The sequence below is a fragment of the Octopus bimaculoides genome, chromosome 7 (genome assembly GCF_046866305.1).
Source record: "Octopus bimaculoides isolate indiv1 chromosome 7, ASM4686630v1, whole genome shotgun sequence".
Lineage (NCBI taxonomy): Eukaryota > Metazoa > Mollusca > Cephalopoda > Octopoda > Octopodidae > Octopus > Octopus bimaculoides.
The window spans coordinates 76,564,113-76,582,872 of record NC_142934.1 but is presented as its reverse complement, the minus strand read 5'-3'; the positions used below and the strand labels follow the sequence as shown (position 1 = coordinate 76,582,872).

Below are 18,760 nucleotides of genomic sequence, written 5' to 3'. Positions count from 1 at the left end.
GTATGTGTGTATGTTGGTTGTGTGTATATGTTGGTTGTGTGTGTTTGTTTCTTACATAAATTGAACTATGTAATACAGAAATAGATAAGAAATATGTAACCATTCCCACTATACAACATCAGCGCGAAAAACAAGATTTCTTTCATTCATTATTGAGTACCGTAAATCCTCGAGTATAATCCGCACTTTTTCCCAAAATGTAAAGGTCAAAATTTCTACTGTGTACTATATACGAGGTTAAAAATGAAAAATATTTTCTAAGAAAAATTTTCTAAGTCATAAATATGTAAAGGCAATTTACTTAATATTCATTTTTCACTGACGTTATTACTGTTATTTCTTTATTTTCTGCAAATAAAGTGCACAAAAAAGCTACACGTTTACATTATGTTGTATATACAATAATAATAAAGGACGTTACCGTATATACGTTTACAAACCAAGGACGTTATATAAACCACCTTGACTCAAGTTAGAGAAGGGGTGCTGGATCTATTTCAAAACGGGGGCACCAGTTTTCATTTTTGTTTTATGTAGTGTTTTTGGTACCGAAAGACTTTCAAACTTCGTATACTTATCTATTTTGTGTTATAGAACAGAAAAAAAAGCAATAGCAATCAAATCTCCTTCAATTTACACCTTAATGTCTTTAAAAAATGCATTAAGCAATGAATGTAATTCGAGAGAGACAAAAATATTAGATGAATACTCAAGAACAAGGACAACAAAGCTAATATCATTGTTATCTGAGACAAAACAAAAGTCAAATGTCAAACAATATCACATTCGAACTCAGTGTGCAAGACCAGAACATACATATGTTCTGGTCTTGCGCAGTTAAATCAAAACTCACTGCTCTTATACTGTAATTATGGTCAGTACATCATAGTAATTGTAGTTATGGGTAGTCCACATCATGTCGTAAGGAGCATAGGACCGGGTTCTCGGTTTGTCAGGTGTATATATTCCTCCCTGGATGGGACGCGAAATTTTTCTCCCACGAGAGTTCCGGACTCCAGTAATGAACTCATTTGCATACAGCCAATTAGAGCTCACCTTGACCTTGTCAAATTAACAAACACACTCTACCAAGTAAACTCAAGACGAAGATCGGTCGCCAAGTTATGCCTGATTTTAGGAGACAAGTAATTAGATTTGCATCTATACCTATTATCGGATTTTGTTAGGGCCCCATATGGAAAAGATGTGGATGGGAAAATATGGGTAAAGGGTGATGTGCTAGCAACCATCTCCCCTTACTGTTTTAGAAAGTAAACAACAACACAAATAACTACGCGGAGGCAGCCATAGTTCAAACAAGACTAGAACACAAGCATTATCAAAAGAGAAACGAAGCATGGTCATTTCTTACCCAAATTACCTTATCTCATCGCCCATCACTTGTTATACGCTCATAAATTAGCTTGATAGTTGAGCTCTGATTGGCTGTATACAAATGAGTTCATAACTGGGGTCCGGAACTCTCGTGGAAAAAAATATTTTGCGGATGGTACGCCGGTCAGTCGCAGGGTTATTCACTTTTACCAACTGAGTGGATTGGAACAACGTGAAATGAAGTGTTTTGCTCAGGAACACAACGTATCGCCCAGCTCAGGAATCGAAACCACTATTTTACGATCAGCGATCATGAGTCCATAACCCTAACCACTAAGCTATGCACCTCCACACATTATAATTATTGATGCACTTAATTATTGGGTTCTGCGCCTGATCCCACCGTGTAGCATTTCGGGTAAGTGTCTCTTACTGTAGCTTCCAGTCGTCCCAAGCCTTGTAAGTGAAATTGATTAGATGGAAACTGTATAGAAGCTTGTTGGATGCACTATGGCAGTTCTTGAGTTTGTTGCATTTAAGTTTGTTTACCTGAGTCTACTCCCTGCAAGCATTCGGACCAAGTCTCTCGTGTGAAGATATGATAAAACTCCCTTTCTTTGACTAGTCTCGAAGAGTGGTGGAATAGGGGCTTTCAGAACTCATAGACGCTGCCCTTTCACCCCTAGCTCAAACTTTAAACTGATGTCTTAAACACATGAGTGAAAGAGCGTGGGCTAGTGGTTAGGGTGTTGCATTCACGATCGCCAAATCGTGATTTCGATTCTCGGACCGAGCGGTGCGATGTGTAGTGAAACTAACACCTCGATCGCCATTACATACGAAACTACCTATCGCCATTAGATACAAAACTGCTATCGCCATTCTTCTCATTTAAATATAAACAAACGCGGGCGTAGCGGAGAACCCATCTCCTTGTCATCACGTGACTGATTAATATTCGAAGCGGCAACTTCTTCGAACCGTTCCCGCCAGAACGCAAACTGACCAATCACAGCCCTTAATAAGGTCACGTGATATAGTATTTTTCTGAAGCATTCGGGAGCCGATAATTCGCTATAAATAGAGCAACTCATACCCAGCAAATTTGTCTCGGTCCAGTTTCTCTTTGAGATCTGTTCCGAGTACCAGACGACAGCAGCAGCAACAATCAGCAGCCAGCAACCACTTCAACAGCTTCGGTCCAGCCAACGATGACCACCGCCGTCGCCACATCAGCAACACGAGTCTACGACTACTAACCAGCATCATCGTCATGACTAACACGATTCTACGACTACTACCAAGCAGCCTCTTCACCACCAGCGTCTACACGACTTTCTATGTACACCAAACTAAACCACCGCGGCACATCTCTCTCTCTTCGATTCTGTTAGGTGACTCAGCTTCACCACGATAAATAAACAGACAAGAATTTCAACCAGCGACGACCATCTGTATAACAAGAATCACGGCCCGACATCGATGCCACAACATCACAACTAGTGATCAGCTCTGCCACACACACAGCCTCAACTCACTTCTTTCACATACAGACTCATACTATTGTGTACTCAAGAACTGGTATAAATGCTCACGGTTACTGACTCTTTCTATCTGCTGTAATAACTCACATACACACACATGTATCACTCATATACATACTTTTCTTTGTACGACGGCCTGTCTTTGATTATGTTCTTATATGTCGCATTCACACTCTCACATACACATACATCTTTAACGCCACAATAAATATTTCTGTTATTCATTTCAAACGGTTGCCTTCTATCGTCTCTTCATTACTGGTATTTACGAATTCACTAACGTTATCGAAGTATAACATTATTTGTATATCATCATTGATATATTATTTTGTGTTCGACCGTGTGACGCGTTTAAATAAAAGGAGTCCTCTGTTTTTCCATTCGTCACCATTTCTCCTTTTTGAGTTCGCACGGTCGTTTCTTACAGATGTGTTCTTCAGCAAAAGTAGCTTTCTAAATAGCACACCTGACGAAAAATTACTTTGATTTTTTTTCTTTCTTTGGCAGTGTGGCCCGCCTGATAATGAGTAGTGTCTCATATAACTCACTTCTCGAGAAAGTTTGCCCTTGTCTGCACCGTGTCAAGTTAACTTGCTCTGTAATAATAACAACAACAATAACAATAACAACAACAACAATAACAACAATGAACAAAGAAAATTGTACGAGATCTAAGAATGTGAACAAAGGCATATTTCGTTTGTGGATTTAATGTGAAGTAAACACACAATTTCAGTGTAAATATTCCAGTTTGAAGCCATGACAAAACTAACAAAGACAGTATAAAACAGTTAAAACATTAGGTCGTCAAATAAAAATATGAAGTCTTTCTATTTTATTCATTTATTCATCCACTTAACTTGTTTCTCTCTATCCCGCTTTCGGTCTTACTTTAACTTCTTATTTTTGCAACGGGGCTGTTTAGTTATTTTTCTTTCATTTTCAGCTTGTACTCAGACAATGGACTGCGGCCATGGTGGAGTACCACCTTGACGGATTTAGTCGGAAAAATTGACCACAGGACCTATTTTTGCAAACCTGGTATTTATTTTATATTTTTCTCATTGCCGAACTGCTAAGTTACGGGGGACGTAAGTAAACCAACATCACTTGACAAGCGGTGGTAGGGGACAAACACAAACGCAGGCACACACACATATAAACACGCACGCACACACATATATATATATATATATATATGTATATATATACATAGACATACATACATATACTTGTTTTCTCCGTATTCTTTCTGTTGAAGAGCGTAGCTCGAAACGTTAAAGACTTTCTGTATTCCCGAGCGTTAAACTAATACATCCTTTTGTTGTTTACACCACCTGTCCTCGTCTGTTGTTTTTTTTTCGTACATTCTCCCATATATATATATATTGTACGTATGTATATATACATATATATTATATATACAGGCGTGACTGTGTGGCAAGAATGGCAAGAATCTTGCTTCCCAACCACATGGTTTTGGGTTCAGTCTCACTGCGTGGCACCTTGGGCAAGTGTCTTCTACTATAGCTTCGGGCCGACCAAAGCTTCGTGAGTGGATTTGGTAGACGGAAACTGAAAGAAGCCCGTCGTGTATATATATATATATATATATATATATATATATATATACACACACACACACACACACACACACACCGTGCGATATACATATATATATGTAAGGGACCATGCGATGTGAGGTGAAGAGAATGGCTCTTTAGTTCCACATCACACGGCCGTTACAATAAAAGGGGAAATTGATAGAACCAATATAAATGCCAGAGGGAAAAGAGAGAAGGCACAACCGCGTGAGAATGATTAAGAGATGTATTGATATGTTAAAATGTGTGTCTGTGTGTTCATCATGTATACAGAATAATAGACATAGACAGGCCATCATGAGAACAAAATGTGTATGTAAGCATAGATGTATGCACGTGTTAAGGACATATAAGGATAGCAATGGAGAAGGAGACAGTGAAAGAGTCATCGGAGAAGTAAGTTCATAGACACAAGAAAGATGAATAATACCATTTCGTAGCCAGTTAGAGTAGTGGACAAAACGGGATCCAAATAGTGGCCAAAGGCTAGCTGTTCCCTGCTACGTTCGAATGCACGTATATATATATAATAAAGGGACAGAGGAATTTCACCCGAGTCTACTCCACCATTGCTTCACAACCGATGTTGGTGTGTTCATGTCCCCGTAACTTAGCAGTTCGACAAAATAGACCAGGCTTACAAAGAATAAGTCTTGGGGTCGATTTGTTCGACTGAAGGCGGTGTTCCGTTTGGCTGTGAATCTCAAGACAAGAAAGAATACAACGATCGCCCATGTCCAGTTTATATTATATATATATATGTATATATATATATATATATATAATTGCAGCGTGGAAGGTGTTTATGAGCCATTTAAAATAACACACAAAATCCGTTAGATTCACTTCAACATTTAAATTTAATTTGTCAAAATATTTTCGTCGCTTTGAGACCGCGACCTGTTCACTGACAAAATTCTGTGAGATGCAGCACAGAATTTTGTCAGTGAACAGGTCGCGGTCTCAAAGCGACGAAAATATTTTGACAAATTAAATTTAAATGTTGAAGTGAATCTAACGGATTTTGTGTGTTATTTTAAATGGCTCATAAACACCTTCCACGCTGCAATTGTTTTCGTTTCAGCACACGATCTCAGATCAGGTCACTTGCTATGCAAGTACTTCTCCGTAATATATATATATATATATATATATATATATATATATATATATATATATATATATATATATATATATATATGTACATATATATGTATATATATACATATTTATATATGCATATATGAGTACAGGACGTCACAAAACGTAAACAAGATGAAATACGAAATATATATATATATATATATATATATATATATATATATAGACACACACACACACACACACACACATATAAGCACATCTACGTGAGGATGTATACACATGTGCATACTTATATATATGTGCATGTGTGTATGCATATATGATTTTGCATATTTGTGTATATTTGTATGTATATATCTGTATGTGAGTCCATGTGTGTGCGCGCGCGCGTACACACACACTCATACATATATACATAAATGAACACATACATAATCCTCCCCTTTTTATCTCTACATGGTCAGACCCTTAGACAAACAAACTAAATTCCTTACACTACTTGCTGTCGAGAATGAAAACACAGTCTGTATGTTTGTTTCATGCCATCACGGAAAAGACGAGTGTCAAAGCCGATGGGAACAATAAAACCAATGGCGACGGTGACGACGACGACGATGACGACGATGACGACAACGATGTCTGATAAGGAAAGGCGATGATTGTTAGTAACTACTTTAAAAAGGCAAAAGTATGTCGAACGAACCGTATCTTCTACTGTGCATCATATTTCTAATGTTCAAAGAAGATTCTACAAAACTAGTTCGGGTGAACGGGGTGCAAGTAGCAAATAGCCATTCGAAACGGGTAACTATTGGAGACCGTTCAAGAGTTATATCGAAAAACGATTCTCACAGCAGATACCAGAAGCGAATATTTAATAAGACATTTCTATCGCAGATCGTACAGAGCAAACGTGGAGAAACTTTTAAACAACGTGAGGTTAAAGAACATTTTGAACAAAGCAGACGACACCACGAATCAAATGAGTTAAATCATTTTCCGAGTAATGACAGAAAAAATCAAGTATGAACATGTTTTTTTCCCTTTTCCTCTATTTTTAAAAATTTAATTGATATATTTTATATTCTTTAGTTTCTACCTTTTAAATTGTCTTATTTTTACATTTACTTAGTAATTTTTAAAATTGTATTTAAAGAAAATATCTCATGTTCTCGGAAATTTTTTTTATTATAACGTAATAGCAATATTTTTCTTTCTTTCTCATATTTGAATTTTATAATTTTTTTTGTTCCTCCATATTACAAGCGTGGAGGCGCGTGGCTTAGTGGCTAGGGTGTCAGCATCATGATCGTAAGATTGTGGTTTCGATTCCTAGACCGGGCGACGCGTTGTGTTCTTGAGCAAAACACTTCATTTCACGTTGCTCCAGTCCGATCAGCTGGCAAAAATGAGTAACGCTGCGATGGACTGGAGTCCCGTCAAACTGGGGAACACATACTCCATTGAAACCGGGAAACCGGGCCCATGAGCCTGGCTAGGCTTTAAAAGGGTGCATTTATTTGGAGGCTCATTGGCCCAGTGATTAGGGCAGCGGACTCGCGGTCGGAGGATCGCGGTTTCGATTCCCAGACTGGGCGTTGTATGTGTTTATTGAGCGAAAACACCTAAAGCTCCACGAGGCTCCGGCAGGGGGTGGTGGTGACACCTGTTGTACTCTTTCGCCTCAGTTTTCTCTCACTCTTTCTTCCTGTTTCTTGAGTAACGCTGCGATGGACTGGCGTCCCGTCCAGCTTGTGGGGAACACATACACCACAGAAACCAGGAAACCAGGCTCATGAGCCTGCCTAGGCTTTAAAGGGACGCATAAATAAATAAAATATTACAAGCACGGACTCATCCCCAAACATGAGAATTTAGACGCCTCGTATGACACAAACTTATTTAGTTTTGTGAAATTTATTAAACTCACTTTTACTGCAACAAACTACTACCTAATCGAAATTAAGAAAAATACCACTGTCCCTGCTGATATATATGGTAATTAAAAGCACCTGAAAGTACAAACTTTCTACTCGTGAAAATCCTGTGATTGTTTCAAGTAGGAACACATTATCCAATGTCAGTGGTAGCTCGTAGATAAAATTAGTGGCGGGTGCTGCTTAAGAAAATTTTTAACCATTGTTTTTTAATATTGTGTAAAAGGAAACAAACATAAAAAGAAAATTTAATCATAAACTTGATCGGTTCGCGTTTTAGCCACTGCCCAGTTCTGTGTTTAATTTGTTCACTGAACACCGCTGCGAATTGCTCCTTCTTTTTCAAACATCCCCACTAAATCACAAAATAAGATGGGGAACATTATTTACATTATTTACATTTGACGGATATTTGTCCTCATCCTGTTTGTTGTCCCACGGGCATATGGCGTAGCGGTTAAGAGCGCGAGCTACTAACCCCAAGATTCCGAGTTCGATTCCAGGCAGTGACCTGAATAATAATAATAATAATAATAATAATAATAATAATAATAATAATAATAATAACAACAACAACAACATTGAAAAATACCTTAGGAATGAGAATTCAGGTTCGAAATTTCCCCCAAACACCTGATGAAGGCTGGAGGGTATATCAGCCGAAACGTTGTGCTAACAACAAACAAGATGAGGACAAATATCCATCAAATGTAAATAATGTACATAATTCCTCATCTCTTCAATATAGAACTGTAAGGTGGGGAAATTTGCCCTATTTTTCAAATCCTGGCAACAACACTGTTGCTGGAAGTAGGATAATAATCTAATTCTACACTTTATCACATTCAAGAATATAAACACGTTTTTAAGCACAACACACGCGGAGTCAAAAAGAAACACTAGCTTTCACCAGCACACCAGGGTCGGCACTGCGTGAACGACAGTGCTCTCTCTCTCTCTCTCTCTCTCTCTCTCTCTCTCTCTCTCACTCTCTCTCTCTCTCCCTTCCTAGCATGCAACTTCATATCTCGGACATACGCACAACAGCCAAACACCGCGTCGCTAGAAATGTGAAGCGCACAGTTCTATACAAGGATTTTTGTATTTTTTTCGTGAACTAGGAGATGGCTACTGACATTAAGCTTAAGGATTATATAATGTACAAGTATAAAGAAAGAATGGAAGAAAAAAGAACTCATTATATTGAATGTTATCGATAATATCGAATGGAAATAGTGGGTGCTGCAGTTCTGCAGGTGCCTACACAGGAGCCACCACTGTCCAGTGTGTTATTTTATTTTAAGATGGTAAAATGAGTAGCATTTTAGAAAGATTTAGCAGCTTTTACTAGCAGATTGATCTTCTGCATTGTGAATCCCTTTTGCAACTCGAATAAATTCAAGTGAAATATAGAAGCCGAACTGTGGCTATCCCTTACAAAAATATGGCTACACGCTAAATAAAGGAGTTAACTGTTGTTCATCTGACAATTCACAAATGGTCAACTAGATTTTCCTCATCAAATTTATAAACGGTCGACTTAACCATTTTTGACAAGTAATTTAATAAAAGTTGATTTAAAGCTACTCGACTTGGTCGGTTAAACCCTCAATATATACTGTTATTATTTTACACACACACACATACACACACACACACATACACACACACACACACACACTCACACACACATGCACACGCACTCACGTATATATATACACGCTTATATATCAAAAGGATGTGTTATAACACTATTCCACATATACACAAACAGCCATACCAACAATCCAACATACCTCCATCATCAGCTGCCCCACGGATATCATTATGGTTTCGATACCTGGGCAATGCCATTCAATCCGGTGGTGTCAACAGCACTAAAAGAAGTGCTGTTTGAGAACAAACATGCCAAAAAACAAAACACACAACTTTCAAAAACATTCACTCTATGTACAACAGTATTCAATCAAATATAGTTAGGGTTAAACACTGTGTGTATATATGTATATATTTATATGCGGTTATATATATATATATATATATATATATATATATATACAGAGAAATGAAACTGGTGATCTTGCTATGGTGGACATGTTGTGGTCTGTTCTGAAGCGCGGTAAAATGCTTGGTGAGTAAAATACAGTATTTATTAAACTACAACTGCTTTATATTTGAGTTATTGTGTGTAGATACACACACACACATACATACATACATACATACATACATACACACATACATACATACGTACATATGTATGTATATATATATATATGTGTGTGTGTGTATGTATATATATATATATATATACATCAGACATTTATCGAATTCTACAATATGAATGGTTAATGCTGCGTTTCCAATTAAGCACAAACATCCGGTAATCTATAAACTTAACAGTTCGTGTTACTGTTTATGATTAGAAAATCAATCCGATGTTGTTCAAGTGATGGGTTTTCTTATGGATATGATTTATTTACATGACGTCTTTTCACGAAAAACTTAGATCAGGTCAGATGAATTTGTTAAGATGTTGTGTTTCTCGTGTAAACACAGTTGACAATGCTTTGCATTTTCGTGTACGGTCTATTATAGACACTGATCCAGGTGATGTCAAAGCTATCGACACACATTTCTTTTCACTACCGCACATAACTCATGAGTGTTACATATCTTGTTTCTTTTTTTATCTAGATATCTCAAAACAAGAATAGGAAAATTTATATTATTTGGTTTAATCCACCATTTTCTTTAAATATAAATCTAATATAGCTAAGAATTTTTAGTTTTTTTTTTAATGGTTCTCCAAACTGTCATAGGAACAGAAAATTATCTAAAAGAAATAATTTTAAAGTTGATTAGTTGTACTAGAAATATCAACAAGATTATAACGAGTAATTTTTCATATGACAAATACATAATATAAAGCATATTTATAGAAATAAAGGATTAAGTCTTCTACAAGGTAAATATCTTCATAATGTTGTAATGTATACGACCAGAATATCATCTTGATCAAAGGGTGTTTTGAAAAAGGAAACGCATATTAGTATAGCTGTAAACAATTTTGAGAGCTGTTTCTTGAAGAGAATAAAAGAAATGCTACAATTCCATGTAAGTTATGTGTGATAGTTAAAAGAAAAGTGTGCCGTCACTTTGACTCTAAGTGAATTTAAATACACTATTTATAAAGCTATCAGCTGTTTCTTTTCGGCCTTACGTTAACCAGAGTCTTATGTACTCTAACGAGAACTTAAGTCCAAAACTATGCAGCTGATTTGGTAAGAGTAGTCTTTCAAGCAGACAATTGTGTTCAGGGTTCTCTCAAGTCTGAAATTCAAGAATTTTAGTGATTAAGTAAAATAGAAGCTTTTGTGTTTGGTTAATAATTAAAAGGAGTATGTAAGTCTTTAATTATGTTATCATTGATCGTAGCATAAGTAGTGGCGGAGGTTGTGGCTATTTTCATCGTCGTCAGCGTTGTTGTGATAACGGTAGTGATGATGATGATCATGGTTCATTTATGATGACGACACAATGTTATTATACCTTTATAATCTCTTCATTCATTATACTTGCCTTAGCGTTTCTTCTCTCTCTCTCTTTTCAAGGCAGTTTTTTCTTTCTCTCTTTTTTTTTTAATATACGTTTTAACCCTACAGGCCACATTGAAGAAGAAATTAGGGAATTTGAAGATCCCGCCAGCTATTGGTCATTATTGAACGAAGTCATGTCCGAAGGGGAACTTTTTGTGGAAATTGGTGGTTGTAGAACTGCGTACCGAGTGGCCATGGACTGGAGAAATCGTCACTCATCTATCATTGCGTTGTTATTTCGTGGTGAGATTCATTACAATTTATTTAGAGATGTACACCAGAGTGTCACATTTTTATGTTCTTGTTTCCCTTCTTCTCTATTCCCTTGGGCCAACGTGGGAACCCCTGGGTGGTTTACTTGGTTCTGCCAGCTCGCCGCTTTATGGGAGATAAACATTACTTTTTTGTTATTAATACTTCTTCTGTCGCTATTAATTATATATTGAGCCCATTTTACTACTATTTTATGAAAAAGGTATCCCACTAACTAGACGTACTAGGGAAACACTAAAAAACATTTTGGAATCAGATTTCGAAACACAACCGAAAAAGATCAATTTCAGCTCTGATGAAAGATAATTTATTTTATTGATTAGTGTCATTATTTAGTGTCATTATTAGTGTCTTATTTAATGATATGAATCAAACATGAAATATTTTACAATGAATTTTATTTTTTGTTTAAAGTGGATTCTATGGAATGGTGTGTGTCAAAGAGCAAGAAATATGGTCTTGAAGGATTCTTTATTGCTTCCATAATCGATTCAGTTCAACAAATTGTCCAATCACTGTATTTAGATAACCAAGTAAGTGATTGTCTCTTATTTACTCATACCAACAGTTTCTTGTGTGACTTAACCCCTATATATGACCCTTTCTCCTTCTCCCCCTCTCTCTCTCTCTCTCTCTCTCTCACGCTCTCCTTTTTCCTTTGTTTCTTCTTCCTCTCTCTCACTCTCTCTCCTACTTTCTCTCTCTCAATTACGCACTCGCACATACATACACCAACACTGTCTCTACTATGACTTAAGAACCTTATATGGTCCTCCCTCTCCCTCTCTCGCTTTTCTCTTTCTTTCTCTCTCTCTCTTTCTCTCTCTCTCTCTCTCTCTCTCTCTTTCTTTCTCTCTATCAAACTTTTTCTCCCAGTTCCTCTCTCTCTCCCACTTCCTTTCTCTCCCTCTTCCTTTCTCTGTCTCTCTCTCTCTCTCTCTCTCTCTCTCTCTCTCTCTCTCTCTCTCTCTCTCTCTTTCTTTCTCAATCATTCACACACACACACACACACACACACACATCGAACAGACGGTTTTTTGAAATTCTAACAATCACTCTGTGTCATTACAGATCTCAGTGGAATACCTTTTCTTGAGTGACATCCACACACTCCTTCATGGACTGCTGCCTCATGAAAGCATTCGTCTCTTAATAACTCTTTTCGCTTTTTCTAAAACAGTGTTTGTTGTTCATCGGACCGACACCAACAAACAGGTGAAATTTTATTTTGTCATTGTTGTTGTTTGTATGTTTTTTGTTTAGCCACACACATACAAGAAGAAGGAATAAAAAATATCGTTTGCTAACTTCGTGTTAGCCGTAAACAGCATGGCCGATTAAATTCGACACCTTAACCTACGACATACGAAGCTAGGATTCTTCAAACAAAGCAAGCTGTCAAAAGAGTATAGTCCACATGCATATACAAGATTGCACCTCTCACACCATGAACTTTAACATACTTCTCAACATTCTGAAGAGATCTGCCAATCAAATTGGTACATCGAAACGATCGTCAATTAATCATTATACAATCTCCACATAATTAAATCAATGGCTAACTAGCGCAATTGACCCGCTTCTTCTTGTGTTTGTTTCTCCATTCTCCACTTGATTATATATATATATATATATATATAGATAGATAGATAGATAGATTATCTTGACAGCTGTTTCAAAAGGCCAGGAGTTACGAGATCACCATAATTCACAGGTGATATGCGCATAATGTCATAGCTATGCAACCAGCAACAAATCCAAATGAAATTATTACAGTAAGTCTGGGCTCCCTTTTCAAGGCAAGATTGACAAATGCAAGTCATCTAATAGTGTTTCCAAATATAAAGTTCAAAGGAAAGAGAACGAGAGAATGGAAATATTGAGACAGAGGAGGTAGTTAAGAGGCAAGATAAGAAGAAAAACATCTCCATAAAGACAAGAAATAAAGAACAGAAATGAAGAAGATAAAGTTAATAGTTTTCTAGATGAAAGCGTAGTCAATTACCACGTGGTTAAAGTAATCATTCTCAGACTATAAAGCGGTTGAAAGAATCAGGGGCATAGACAAAGAGGCGTGAGAGAATTAAACGTTGTGGTAAGGGAGTGAGAGTAGTAGGCAAAAAAGAAAGGTACGGCGAGAAAAAATAATTTCAGCTACATTGAAAAGAAATTATAGTGATTTTTGGACTGTGAAATCTGGGAACAAAAAAGATGACAGTGGAGACATACAAGGAAACCGAACGAAAACAAACATGGAGGGTCGTTAGAACAGAACGAGTAGAAAATAGTGAACGCTGGGAGAAACATTTTTTTGAAAAGAGAAAAGATAGAGAGACAAAAAACACATCCGTTCCTTTAAACGTCCGTGCAGGAAAAGAAAGATGGTCACATGAGAAAAAGAAAGATGGACGATGGTCACGTGTGAGCAACTAGAGAGAAAACGAGATAGAGGGGGAGAAATAGAGAGAAAGACAGACAGAAAATGGTGAAAGAGAGGGGAAGAAAAAGGGAACTAGAGAAGGATAGAGGAAGAAAACAGTATAGAGTAGAGAGTCGCATCAAAAAGGTAAAGATAAACTTACTTGGAAATGGATGCGTCGCGTTCAGTGAAATAATAATAAATACTTTATAATATATATACACGCATATATGGGTACAGGACGTCACCGGCAGTACAAATACCATAAAATACGTAAACAAATTAGGGAAAAACGAGTGAAATACGTGAACAACGAGAAAAACTGGAAAACAGGACAAGTAAACACAGAGAAAAGATTCTTCATCAGCTGTCGGCTGTCTATCTATTCCTCATTTCGTGCATTCAACGATAATATGAGTCTCAAAGACAGCTGTTCCCATAAATTCTAAAACAAAATTTTCTGTTTTTACTTATCCTGTTTTCCGGGGGGGGGGGGGGGTTTCTCGTTGTTCACGTACTTCACTCGTTTTTCCCTCGTTTATGTATTTCATGCTGTTTGCACTGCTGGTGACGTCCTGTACCCATATATGCATATATATATATATATATATATATATATATATATATATATATATATATATATACTCTTTACTCTTTTACTTGTTTCAGTCATTTGACTGCGGTCATGCTGGAGCACCGCCTTTAGTCGAGCAAATCAACCCCAGGACTTATTCTTTGGAAGCCTAGTACTTATTCTATCGGTCTGTTTTGCCGAACCGCTAAGTTACGGGGACGTAAACACACCACTATCGGTTGTCAAGTGATGGTGGGGGGACAAACACACATACATATATATATACACATATATACGACGGGCTTCTTTCAGTTTCCGTCTACCAAATCCACTCACAAGGCTTTGGTCGGTCCGAGGCTATAGTAGAAGACACTTGCCCAAGGTGTCACGCAGTGGGACTGAACCCGGAACCATGTGGTTGGTAAACAAGCTACTTACCACACAGCCACTCCTGCGCCTATATATATATATATTATTTAATTGAACGCGACGCATCCATTTCCAAGTAAGTTTATATATATTGCTAAATTGTATATGTGCTTATAAATATATATGTGTATGTGTAGATATATATGATTGAACAGATACAGAGAGAAAGAGAGAGTACATTAAACAGTAAAAAAGATAAATTTTCTAAAGTATAAGAATTTAAATTTCAAATATACACACACTCCTACTCGCTCGTACACACGCATACACACACACGCACGCATACACACACACACATACGCACATGCACATGTATTGCCTGTATGCTTTATTTAATCTCAATTTGCAGAAATCGTTTCAATTGTGGACTTCTCTGGAAGATTTGCTGACCAACACATGCATGACAGGACAAATGCATTGCCGTATCACACATGTTCGTTCGAAGGATGATGTGGCCTTCTTCAAAGTGATTGTCCTAAGAAAAACTCAGAATAATTTAAGTACTGAAGAGACCGACATATCCAGAAGAATGGTGATGTTTCTTGAGTTTGATTCGTTTATTACTTTTTCTCTTCCTTTCTTTCTGTCGTCTTTTTTCTCCTATCTCTCTTTCATTATATTTCTACAGATTCGATCGAATACAGGTTATTGAATTCTAAACCAAACTACAGTTAAAAGCAAACATAAACACAAAGCTTTGTACACCTATATGTGCGTCTGTATATGTAAATGTGTGTGTGTATATGAGTGTGTGTTCGTGTGTATCTGTGTGTGTATGTGTAAATATGAGTGTTTGTGTGTGTAAGTGTGTGTGTGTGTGTAATAGTGACGGAAGCAGTATTAATACCAAAAGGTAATCTTTATACCCAACTTAACGTGGATGATGTGTTCGAAAACCGAATTCTTTACCTTGATAGGACTTCTCGTATGGACGCAAGGCGCACGAAAGTACCCAAATCTATATCGATGGCTGACGCAAATCGTCTGCTTCAAGCACCTCGTCTGCCAACGATATGAGTGCTTTTATACGCCATGTGTCCACATGGGAGATACTCTCATGATAAAGAATGCAGTATTCGGTGTTCTAACACACCATCCACGTTAAATTGGATGCAAAGATTCCCTTTTGTGTGTGAGAGAGAGAGAGTGAGAGAGAGAGGTGGAGACAGAGAGAGGTGGAGACAGAGAGAGAGGGGTGGAGACAGAGTGAGAGAGAAGGGTGGAGACAGAGAGAGAGAGATGAACGGCAGAAAGATTTCAGAGAAGAAATTACCACCACTACCTCATGCAAGTGTTTCAACCCTTCACTTCTTCCACTCGAAGGAGACCGGGTTTGATTTGATGAAACCGTGGTAGGTGCAGTGCACAGTCTCATACCCCACTTATTGATGATGTCTAGATGAACTATAATATATATATACATCTTTAAATCTTAAATTGTTTCAGCTTCAAAGCTGTGGTCATGCTGGAGTACCACCGTTGCCATATATATATATATATATATATATTATACATACATACATTTTCCTCTGTTTTTTGTCCTTGACGTATACATTCGCTAGCTTTCTTACAAAAAAATCTAATGCTCTTAACTTAGACTTTTTTTGGAGCAACCAGATCGAACAGTCTCAAATGTAACTGCCCGAAACTGTAAGGATATCTGGTAACCTGACTGATGAAAGAAGACCACGAATGACCCGTCATTTTTTTCCCCGTCCCTCTAATTATTGTTTTTCCTGCCCGCCTATGTATCGTCTACCTGTCCGGATGTTCTATCGTCCTCTATTGCGTTTTTGTTCTATTTTATATACATACATATATGTGTGTGTATGTGAGTGTGTGCGTGACGAAATATGTGTGCGTATGTAAATGAATGTACACACACACACATGTATATATATTTGGGGCGGGGATTGAAGGTGTTCCTTTTTGGTATTAAACTTAATGTATAATTGATGGGTCCCTACAATGACAAAGCAAAACTTTAGAAAACTGTCCAGATAATACTAGAATCATTTAAGTGGACAGAGAGAGTAAATTTTACCCATGCAAATCACCACTCACTCTTTCTTTCTTTCTCTTTCTTTTTCTCCCTCTCTTTATTTCTCTCATTCTCAACTCTCTATCTATCTATATATATATCTATATATATATATATATCTTCTGATTCATAATATTTCACTTGCTTTATTCTATTTGATTGTCTTTTCGGGGCTAATTTAGATTCACACCTCACCATGAAAAATGCATTTTTCTGAAAAAGTTTATTCGGATTCCTAGGTCTTACAGGTCGAAGATTATGAATCTGCAAAAACAATTTTCAAAATTTTAACCCATCCCACCCCCACACCTCCAATTTTAAATGTACTGTTGTATATTAAAGTATGGAAATTTCATTAAAACAGGTATGTAATATGAAGAAATATGGGGATTTTAACAATAATATCGAAGCAGCAATTTCTACAGTTTAACCAAATGAACATAGAAAGTGCACTTTACATACCTGCTTTAATGAAATTTCCACACTTCCAATATACAATACATTTAAAATTGGGGTGGTGGGTAGGTTGGGGGTATGTTGGGGGGGGGAGGGGATTTTGAAAAAAAATTTTGCATTTTTTTGCATCTTTTTTTTTTTTTTTGTAGATTGGAAGTGTGGAAATTTCATTAAAACAGTTATGTAAAGTGCACTTTCTATGTTCATTTGGTTAAATTGTAGAAATTATTGTTTCGATATTGTTAAAATCCTCTTATTTCTTCATATTTGTCGTTGGCACTCCGTCGCTTACGACGTCGAGGGTTCCAGTTAATCCGATCAGCGGAACAGCCTGCTCGTGAAATTAACGTGCAAGTGGCTGAGCACTCCACAGACACGTGTACCCTTAACGTAGTTCTCGGGGAGATTCAGCGTGACACAGTGTGACAAGGCTGGCCCTTTGAAATACAGGTACAACAGAAACAGGAAGAAAGAGTGAGAGAAAGTTGTGGTGAAAGAGTACAGCAGGGTTCGCCACCATCCCCTGCCGGAGCCTCGAGTAGCTTTAGGTGTTTTCGCTCAAAAAACACTCACAACGGCCGGTCTGGAAATCGAAACTGCGATCCTACAACCGTGAGTCCGCTGCCCTAACCACTAGGCCATTGCGCCTCCACATTTCTTCATATTACATACCTGCTTTAATGAAATTTCCATACTTTAATATACAACAATACATTTAAAATTGGGGATGGGTCGAGGGGGTTGGATGAGTTAAAATTTTAAAATTTGTTTTTGCATATTCATAATCTTCAACATGTAAAACCTAGGAATCCGAATAAACTTTTTCAGAAAAATGCATTTTTCAAGGTGAGGTGCGAATTTGCATTAGCCCCATCTTTTCCTAATTTACTTTCTTCAACTAGATTTTGTGTTGAATCATCGAACCTTTTTCGCTCTTTTTTTATTATTATTATTATTAAAGTGTCAGGATAATTGTGATACGAAAAACAATATAGATGACGACAGTAGAAGCAAAAGCAGCAGTAACAACAACAGCAACAATACCAACTACTACTACTACTACGGCAACAACACAGACAATAACAACAACAATATCAACAAACAAAGAAACGATATTCATCGGAAGATCTCCTCCAAGAGTTACAGCTTCCCTGTTTCAGTTAAAGGTACGAAGTGCATCCCAGAAACTTTGAGACTTTTTTTCAGAGAGGAAATTATAATTGTCCTAGATTATTATAATTCTAAAATATGATTAGTACATAGGCGCAGGAGTGGCTGTGTGGTAAGTAGCTTCCTTACCAACCACATGGTTCTGGGTTCAGTCCCACTGCGTGGCACCTTGGGCAAGTGTCTTCTACTATAGCCTCGGGCCGACCAAAGCCTTGTGAGTGGATTTGGTAGACGGAAACTGAAAGAAGCCCGTCATGTATATGTATATATGTATA

General features: G+C 37.2%; 1 protein-coding gene across 1 annotated transcript in view; it reads left to right on the top strand.

Moving 5' to 3' along the window:
- The first annotated feature begins 6,219 nt into the window (after positions 1–6,219).
- The window catches only part of LOC106878138 (uncharacterized), a 56,731-nt gene continuing 44,190 nt past the window's right edge, over positions 6,220–18,760 (top strand). The window contains exons 1-7 of the mRNA XM_089355543.1: positions 6,220–6,610; positions 9,586–9,655; positions 11,190–11,366; positions 11,811–11,929; positions 12,468–12,611; positions 15,168–15,350; positions 18,277–18,481. Coding sequence (XP_089211669.1) covers positions 6,278–6,610; positions 9,586–9,655; positions 11,190–11,366; positions 11,811–11,929; positions 12,468–12,611; positions 15,168–15,350; positions 18,277–18,481 — 1,231 coding nt within the window. The 5' untranslated portion in view covers positions 6,220–6,277. The remainder of the gene's footprint in view (positions 6,611–9,585; positions 9,656–11,189; positions 11,367–11,810; positions 11,930–12,467; positions 12,612–15,167; positions 15,351–18,276; positions 18,482–18,760) is intronic.